This window comes from Crotalus tigris, unplaced genomic scaffold, assembly GCF_016545835.1.
Source record: "Crotalus tigris isolate CLP2741 ecotype Arizona unplaced genomic scaffold, ASM1654583v1 scf7180000017639.5415321, whole genome shotgun sequence".
Taxonomy (NCBI): Eukaryota; Metazoa; Chordata; class Lepidosauria; order Squamata; family Viperidae; genus Crotalus; species Crotalus tigris.
Window position 1 is genome coordinate 4,879,488 of NW_024096532.1, and position 9,931 is coordinate 4,889,418.

At 40.1% G+C, this 9,931-nt stretch overlaps 1 protein-coding gene across 7 annotated transcripts in view; it reads left to right on the forward strand.

Moving 5' to 3' along the window:
• Positions 1–3,587, forward strand: part of LOC120304564 (nuclear factor of activated T cells 2 interacting protein) — a 43,817-nt gene extending 40,230 nt beyond the window's left edge. For 3 of the 7 annotated variants that reach the window (XM_039335313.1, XM_039335315.1, XM_039335317.1), the window contains 4 exons: positions 1,778–1,961; positions 2,247–2,391; positions 2,886–2,992; positions 3,075–3,587. In XM_039335313.1, the coding sequence (XP_039191247.1) occupies positions 1,778–1,961; positions 2,247–2,391; positions 2,886–2,992; positions 3,075–3,233 (595 nt within the window). In that variant the 3' untranslated portion in view covers positions 3,234–3,587. Of the gene's footprint in view, positions 1–1,777; positions 1,975–2,246; positions 2,469–2,771; positions 2,993–3,074 lie in introns of those variants that run through there. The other 4 variants (XR_005555751.1, XR_005555752.1, XM_039335314.1 and 1 more) reach the window with 4 other exon arrangements.
• Positions 3,588–9,931: the final 6,344 nt, after the last annotated feature.

The following is a 9,931-nucleotide window of genomic DNA, read 5'->3' on the forward strand; positions in this document are numbered from 1 at the left end:
GCTTAGGTTAGGAGTTACAGAATAATACAGATAGTTCTAGACTCAAAACAATTTGTTTAGTGACTATTTAAAGTTACAACGGCACTGAAAAAACTGACTTAATAACACATGCTTACACTTACAACAGTCACAAATTCCCCACAGTCATGTGATCAAAATTTTGAATGCTTGGCAGCCAGGATGTATTTTATGATGGTTGCAGGGTCCCAGGGTGACGTGAGATTCCCGGCTGACTTCCAACAAGCAAAATCAATGGGGAAGCCAGATTTGCTTAACAACTGCCTGATTCACTTAATAAGCGCAGTGATTTGATTAACTGGACGTGACTCACTTAATAATGGAAATCGTGGTTCCATTAAGTGATTGTAAGTCAAGGACTGCCTGCATACCATGTTTTCCCGAAAATAAGACCTACTCCGAAAATAAGCCCTAGCTTTCCAGCTCAGACGCTCCACCTGCTGCTTTGGTGGCTGTGTGGGTAGAGCTATGAACAGGGCCAGGTGACCGAAAGTGCCAGTAGTCTGGCTCAGAAGAGGAGTGACAGGGAAGCTGAAACGGGCCCGCTGCTCTCTAGCAGAGGGAAGGCTGGCATCTACTAGTACGGGCACTTATGGTAAACGCAGCAGCATTCCGGCTCTGGCAGGGAAGGGGCAATCTGCATGGGCACTGCAGGCAGGACGCTGGCTTGCTTCAGCATCTTTAAGTACCAAAGCAGCAAATTAATTCACTAAAGGCTCCCTACAGAAGCCACGACAAATACGTGAAAAGGGTCTATCCCTGCTATCCTTCCCATTTCCAATTCTTCTGTATATGTTGGATTGGGGGAGGGGGAAGATAAGGGAATTATATTCCAAAAGTTTAGAGATATACTAAATTGGGGGAGATAGGCACCTTGTCTTTTCCATGCTAGAAATTTTATGAAGAAGTCCAGCCTGGGGGGGGGGCTTACATAATATCTGTGCAGATAATTCTTAACTTCAGGGGACATAATGATGGTGGCAACAGAGTGATAAAGCTACTGACTCCAGTGCATATTTTCTTGAACCTGTATGATCATGTCAGCATAAAGTCTGCTTCTTTAAGAAGTCTGCCGACAGATACAGAAAAGGGGTTCCATAACAGATCCAAAGTACCTTTTCCTGTTTCAAACTGAATACTGATAGTCTTCAACTTACAACAGTTCATTTAGTGATTGTTCAAAGTTACAATGGCATTGAAAAAAAGAGACTTATGATCATTTTTCACAGTTAAGACCTTTGCAATATCCCTATGATCAATGTGATCAAAACTCAAATGCTTGGCAACTGGCTCATACTTATGACCATTGCTGTGTCCCAAGGTCATATGATCACCTTTTGCGACCTTGTGACAAGCAAAGTCAATGGGGAAGCCAGATTCACTTAACAACTGGGAGATTAACTTAGCTGCAGTGATTCACTTAACACCTGAGACAAGAAAGGTCGTAAAATGGGGCAAAATATACTTAACAAATGTTTCACTTAACAACAGAAATGTTGGGCTCAATTGTGGTTGTAAGTCGAAGACCACCTGTATAGCATACCTCTAGGTCAGTGTTTCCCAAACTTGACAATTTTAAGGCATGAGGACTTCAACTCCCAGAATTCCACAGCCAGCATTGCTGGCTGTGGAATTCTGGGAGTTGAAGTCCACATGCCTTAAAATTGTCAAGTTTGGGAAACACTGCTCTAGGTAATGGCATCTCAAGGCAAAACCCAGCATATGGATTTCTCACTCAGGTTTGTCCTTGATTTCTCAGCAGAATCTTCGATCAGAGTCTCAGAAATTTGACCACCTCCCTCTCAGCTGCCAAGAAGAGCTTGCAAGAGCAAGGGTCAGAATCGGATGAGGATGACGTGATTTTGGTTGATGTATTTGAGCCCCAGGAGCTGATGTTGAAAGTGCGATGCCGAGCTGATCTTTACAGAGTCTGCATTCAAATGGTTTGATACTTTGGTATTTGATTATCTTATCCCTGTTCACTTCCCATTGATGTCATAATGTGGGCTTTTCTTTTCTCTTTTTTTCCCCGGCACATTTCTAGGACTTAGTCCTAACATCTGCAATAGAGACTTCTTTTTCTGAGCTTCAATGCAGAGGCAGCCAGCCTTCTTGGGCTTTTGAATCTTATTGTCTCAATGCTGCAATATTAGTCTTTTAGCCATGATTAAGACACAGAATCCATTTACCTTGTCTTCTTACACAGCTATTTATTTCGCATTTTGTAGACACAGCCTCTTCAGCGAGTGGTTGAGCACATGTCACAGATACTGAATGTTCATCCAAACAGAATCCTCCTCCTCCATCGAGATTGTGAACTTGCGACTGATGCTACTCCTGCTAAGTTGGACCTTGGTGTTGCTGACATCATTGGTGAATACCTTAGGGCAGGGGTGCCCAAACTTTTGGGCACCAGTTCCGTGGAGAGAGGTTTTTCCGCAAACCGAAGGGTGTGTGGTTTTGTGTGCTGCCTGCTTCTTGCAGATGGGGCTTTGCTTGTTTGTACAGACTGGTTGCTGGCATGCAGTGGCCCGGTACTGGTCCATGGAGAGGGGTTGAAGACCCCTGCCTTAGGGACTTCTTTTTTTTTTTTTAACTTCAGATTGTCATCGCTTCCAATCTCATTGACTATTTTAAATTCCTCAAACCTGTTGCCTCCCAAATGAATTTTGTACTGTCCAGTATTTTACAGCAGTTTTCTTGTGTTCTCCCTACTATATTGCCTAAACCTGTTTTTTTTTTTTCAAAATTAGAACCACTGCAAGGGTTGGGAGATACTAAATTCTCTATTCAGCCACATCCTTATTTTGCTATTTTGAACTCTGAAGAAAAGATAGGATAAACATTCTCTGTTGGACAACTTCCAGATTGTATAGTGGAGACCAGTAGCCAACGGGCTGATGATTCTGGAACCCTGTTGCTTCGAGTACAAGGAAAAGACAAAAGTTCTGTGATGGAGATTACAATCCAGAAGGTAAAAGAACTAAGGTATGGTTTATAGGGTTTCTTCTGTGAGGAAGCATTATAATATAGTAATTATGTTCTCCTTTCTGCAGGGGGAGCCCTTAGAAGTCCTTATGAATCAATACAGACAAGCTCAAGGTCTAGACAGATGCAAACTCGTCTTCTATTTTGATGGGCAGCGTTTGGCAGAAACCCTGACCCCTGAACAACTGGGGATGGAATCTGGTGATGTTATTGAAGTGTGGAAGTAGCATCCTTGCATCTCCAAAGAATCCATGTCTAGACTTGATTGTTTTTGGTTTTGCTACCAATCCACTCTGAATGACTTACCTGCACCCTAGTTTTCCTGATTTAATTTTCACTGTGCCTGATATCACAGTGGGAAGTGGCAGTTTAATTTGTGGAGCAAGTAAACATAGGATAATTTCACTTTGTTCTTTTATCTCCTGTATGCAAAATTTGGAATATGTAATGAAATTAAATTTTGTTAATGGTCCTGTTGCTTGCAGACCAACTTTGTAGGGGAATAATGATGGATATTAAGAGAACACTATGTTCTTAATAACTCTACTTCAATAAATAATAATAACACCATCAAACAACAACATCTGCCTATCCCAGGTTCTTGAGAAGGATTTGATAAGTGAATAAAAATGCCAAATGCAATCTAAATATCTAGCTGACTGCAACCAACCATAATAATATGAAAACTGCAGAACAGAAGAGAAAGAAATGGAGTACATCCCAAAAGATAAAGACCTGTAAACACAAATAGAACAACAAAAGAAAGCAAAGATATAGTAATGGACACCTTGGGTATAATTCCAAAAATCAGGAACATCGCTTGAACGCTATCAGCATTAACGAAATCACCAGTCAATTGCAAACAGCAGCTTTACTTGGAAAAGCTTACTTCCTGTCAATATTTCAATATTACACAACAACATCTGCCTATCCCTTGGAAAGGGCTCAATAGGTGGACAAAAATACCAGATCTGATCTAAACATCTGGCTGTCTGACAATCATAATATGAAAAACAAAGCAATACAATTCCAATACCGTATTATATTTTCTTACTTTCCATGGTATTAACCAGATTTCCTAAGTAGAGTCACGTCAATTAAAAAATTGTGGACTTCATCTTTGTCAAATTGCTGGATAGATCTAACTCTGCTGCCTTGGATAAACAGATGCGTATCCTATTTAGGTGCTCTCTGTTTGAATTTCTCATAATCTCCAAGCATGGTGATTTGGAGTCCAACATAACTGGAGAATATATCAAGTCTCATTGTGTAGAGCTAAAATCCCAGTGACTCCAAGTATACACTTGTGTTTTTCTTGACAATACTATGGAAGTGTTTTTACCATTATGTTGGCTTTTTTCCAGTTTAGTCACTGAATCCCAATATTTGTCAATAGCGCTGATTAAGTGCTGGCCTCCAATAGGGCATGTGGAGAATACCAACTTGGAAGAAAATCTGCTTATGCTCAAAATGTATGCACATAGAAATTGGTATTGTGTTCTTCGATAAAGCAGCTGACATTTTTAAAGAAAGGGAAATCATACTTGCATGTAGACACGGTTTTAATTTATGAACAGCTTCTAATACCATTGATATTGAAAAATAACACATTCCAAAATTGTATGTAATCCAAGCCAAAAAACCTTTCCTATTTTTTTTTCTCTTGTGGGACATTCATACTGATAAATAATGAGGGTTTTTTTGGTTTACTTAGCAATTTTATTTTTGACTTTTTAATCATAATTTGGAGCACTGTAAACCACAATGAATATACTAAGAACCCAAACACTTAAGAAGTTCTGCAGGAATCTCTTTTTGTCTTCATCTGTCCTGAATTCTTTTCTCTTGGGCAAATAAAATTATACAATGTCCTGGAAGAAATAATTCAGCAGCAAAATGGGTGCTGGAGACCATTTTTGCTTTTCTTCAAGCAAATTCTAGTTAGATACAAAGATTTTCACACAGTAATAGAAATTCATTTATGCCAGCATTTGCACTATTGAGCTCATAGGATCTACAATTGGATAAAACAAGATTACAATCTTACCAATGAAAAAGGACGTTGACCCCTAAAGAATATAGTCTTGTAAATCATTAAATAGATAAATGTATCTTACAGATAACATGGGAACAGAATAAATAAAATGTATTTCCTAATTCTATCACAAACCATACCTCTTCAAGTCAGATGATGGTAGAAGACTTGGTTTTAGGTTTTAGGTTGAGTGGTAGGAAAAGGTTAGAGTGGACTAGACTACCTGTGACCCCCTTGGTTTAAGATTCATCATTTCAGAGATATTTCCTTACCCTCAATGCCTTCAACAATGGCAGAGCTTCTAATATACTTAAAAATTCAGGGAGATATTTAGAGCGGTATCTGCCTTGAAAGTAGCCTGGGGCTTATCAGCATTTTCACCCATTGTACCACTTTTAGGATATGGCAATATCCAAGTACCACCAGTCGCCTAGCAAGGTGTCAAAAAGTTGACCCAAAAAAAAAGGAAAAGGAAAAAAATGATAAAGTACAGGTAGTCCTCGACTTACAAAAGTTCGCTTAATGACTGAAGTTACAATGGCACTGAAAAAAGTGCCCCCCCAAGCCACAGCCGAGCAAGACGCCTGCCCGCCCAGCAGCGCTCTTCCTCCTGTCCGAGGTTTTCATTGTTGTGATCATTTCTGTTGAGGATTGGCAGCGGGGGTGGGGTGGGGGTGTTTGGTTTTTATTCCCCCCGTCTGCTGGGTAGTTGCAGCAGGTTTTGGTCACTTCACATGACCCTGGGACACTGACCGTCATAAATATGAATCAGTTGCCAAGCATCTGAATGTAAATCACAAGACCCTGGAGAGGTTGCAACATTCCAGCTGATCGGCGCTTCTTCTGGGCTCAGCAGAAGCGCCAGGATCAGTGCTGCTTTCCAGCTGATTAGTGCTTCTTCAAGGCTCAGCAGAAGCACCAGGATCAGCGCCGAGCACCAGCTGGAGCCTGGCACTGATCCTGGTGCTTCCGCTGAGCCCTGACAACCCTGCAGCTCCATCCATCTCTTGCTCAGGCTGATGCGTTGCTGCCACCGGTTCAGCTCATTCCCCTCCCCCGCTACCACTTTTCTAAGATGGTCGCATACCACCTGCCAGGTGCCAACGTACCACAGGTGGTACCCGTACCACTGATTGAAAAGCCTTGAAGTAGCCCATGTTGAACTGAATAATACAGCCAAACAACAACACAGAAAATGTTTTATGATATTTTGTATTATGTCACAAACTGCTTTGTGATCATTTTTATGTCAAAATGTTTTATAATACAGTGGCACCTTGGTACGCAACTGCTGTGGAACTCATCAAATTTGGTATTCAACACATTTTGACATGAACATTTTATCCCGGGACTCATCGTTTGTTTGGTACTGAACACACTAGCTAGAACTTGTCGGGGGGGGGGGGGGTTGGCTGCCTTGTAACTACATTATTCCTTACAGGAAAAATTTGCTACTCATCGTTTTTGGTACTCATCGCACCTCCTGTAACCAATTAACAGTGAGTTCCGAGGTACCACTGAGGTTGCCAAGTTTCAATTCCATGGGAGTTATAGGCCCTGGATTTTGGAAGCATACTGTAAGGTAGCTTACTTGAAGTATCTTGATTCAAAAATTGGTGCCCTGTATTGTAGCATTTTGCCCAGTGAAAGGTAATAGGAATGAGGGTTTGGATGGATGGATGGATGGACGGATAGATGATAGAGACACAATGCTATGGAATGCATTTATAGCTTTATCTTGCCTATTTCCATAAATACTCCACTTTTTAACAGTTGAATGTTTTTTTGCTTAACTTGTACATCTAACGGCATCATGTAAATACATCTAGAGAACTTCTCAGTGTATATGGCTTTTAAATAGTTCTGTGACTCCAGCAGGTTAATTGGTAGGTTAATTATGTCATGAGAATGTGGCGGGAGGGCTGGCACATTTTATATTGGCAGAAAGTGCTTTATGGACCTTAAAGTACCTGTTCTGATGCAGTTGCTGAGTGACCAATTGTTAAGTCCAGGACTACAGTACCCATACCCATTTTACAGGTTTTCAATTAGAGCAATATAACTCAATAAGCTGTCTTTCAAAAAGGAGAAAGAAATTTGTTTTGCTGATACAGTGATTGTCTACAATACTTTTATAAGACAATTCACAAGAAATCTGCAGTATCTTACTGCAAGAATGGGGCTTTAGACAATGTGTGGCTCCAACCTAGTTAATAGCAAGTGATGATAGCTGCATTATGCTTGAGATGTGTTCAAAAAACTAGCCAAACTAAGCCATGATTAAAAATCATTGTGGCCATGATAAAGCCAAATTGGTTGTATTCATGTGACATGCTAAATCACATTAACTATCATGTTTAATGTTTTTTGCATACCCAGGTTGGCTACTTTATAGTTGTGTTATGCAAATACAGAAAAATGGCTTGAGTAGAAACATCATAGTTAAGCATGGGTAACTATGAGTTGTATGAGCCCAGCCATATTTCATAGTATTTTATAAGAACATAATGTTAAACCACAATGTAATTTGTTTGGGTTTGCTATTGTTATCCAGCAGTTGTGCTATAATAATAATAATAATAATAATAATAATAATAATAATAATAATAATAATAATAATAATAATAAAAAAAAACCTGGCAATGGCTAAGAGCAGGAAAATTGAAGAAAGAGACCGAGGGACTAATTCTGGCTGCACAAGACCAAGCCTTAAGGACAAATGCATACAAAGTCAAAATTGAGAAGACAGCAACAGACAGTAAGTGCCGCCTATGCAAAGAAGCTGAAGAAACAGTGGACACTTGGTAAGCTGTTGCAAGAAGATTGCACAAACTGATTACAAGCAGCGGCATGACAAAGTAGCACCAATGGTGCATTGGAAGATCTGCAAAAAATATCATTTGCCTGTAAGCAAAAACTGGTGGGATCATAAAATAGAGAAAGTCATAGAAAATGATAAAATTAAACTGCTCTGGGACTTCAGAATTCAAACAGACAAGCACCTGCAACATAACACCCCAGACTTAACAATTGTCAATAAGAAAGACAAAAAGTCTGGATAGTGGACGTGGCAGTGCCTGGAGACAGCAGAATAGAAGAGAAAGAACTGGAGAAGATAACAAAATACAAAGACCTACAAATCGAAATAGAAAGACTGTGGCAAAAGCAAGCAAGGGTAGTACCAATAGTCATAGGCTCCTTGGGTGCAATTCCAAAACAACTGGAGCACCACTTGAACACCATTGGCATTGACAAATTCGCTATTAGTCAATTGCAAAAGGCAGCCTTATTAGGAACTGCTTCCATCCTGCGACGATATCTGTTATACCATCAAACATCCACATCTGCCTATCCCAGGTCCTGGGTAAGGACTCGATAGGTAGACAAAATGCCAAATCCAGTCTGAATATCTGGCTGACTGTGCGATGATCCATAATAATAATAATACTGTGGCAAAGGCAAGACTGGCAAAAGCAAGCAAGGGTAGTACCAATAGTCATAGGCTCCTTGGGTGCAATCCCAAAACAACTGGAGCACCACTTGAACACCATTGGCATTGACAAATTCGCTATTAGTCAGTTGCAAAAGGCGGCCTTATTAGGAACTGCTTCCATCCTGTGACAATATCTGTAATACCATCAAATATCCACATCTGCCTATCCCAGGTCCTTGGTAAGGACTCGATAGGTGGACAGAAATGCCAAATCCAGTCTGAACATCTGGCTGACTGTGCGATGATCAACAACAAAAACAATAATAAAGTTGGAAGGGACCTTAGAGGTTATATAGCATTCACCGCTTCTGGAGGCAGGTTGTTCCACTGTTTAATTGTTCTAAGGAAGTTTCTCCTTAATTCTAGGTTGTTTCTCAATTAGTTTTCATCCGTTGCTTCTTGTTCTGCCTTCATGCACTTTGGAGAATAGCTTGACTCCCTCTTCTTTGTGGCAGCCCCTGAGATATTGGAACACTGCTATCATGTCCCCCCTCGTCCTTCTCTTCATTAAACTAGACATACTCAATTCTAGTAACCATTCCTTACATGTTTTAGCCTCCATTCCTCTAATCATCTTTGTTGCTTTTCTCTATACTCTTTCTAGAGTCTCAACATTTTTTTACATCCTGGTGACCAAAACTGGATGCAGTATTCCAAGTGTGGCCTTACCAACTTTGTTAAACAAAGTACTGTATATAATTTAGCATGTGATTTTAGGCTGCAAATCTGAAACACAAAAAAATGAGTTTGAAGGGGGATATTCACAAAAATAATTATGAAAACTCTCATTAATACTTAGCTAAGAAAGCAAGCTTGACTCTGTGCTCACAACTTGAATAAATCTGCATAGGGCTACATATTTAAGTGACATAACCTTCCAGGAACAGATTTTTGTATGAATTAAGATTACTGGTACCACAATTGTTTAGTTTTATGTAACCAACAGCTGGAAATGGTTAACCAGCAGCCTTGGGGCACTATATGGGGCATGTTTCTATTGCCAAATTAACTAACATTGAGGCCTCTAAGGTCCCTTCCAACTCTATTATTATTAGTAGCAGTAGTAGTATTACAGTGGTTTGTGAATCTGGCTTCCCCACTGATTTTGCTTGTCATGTCACAAAAAGTGACCACATGTCCCTGGGACACTGCAACCAGCCATAAAGATGAATTGGTTGCCAAGTGTCTGAATTTTGATCATGTGACCATGGTCTTGTAGAAAAATGACTTTTACGAATTGCAGAGGGTGAACAGAGAGGTTTATTTGCGCAAAGGTTCAGAAGCCGGTTAACAACAGCAAATTCCAAACAGGGGGACGGTTCCAAACTACAATCTTTATAGCTCTCCCCTTTCTAAGGAACAAAGGGAGAACACATGGAATCTACATTGTATATCAT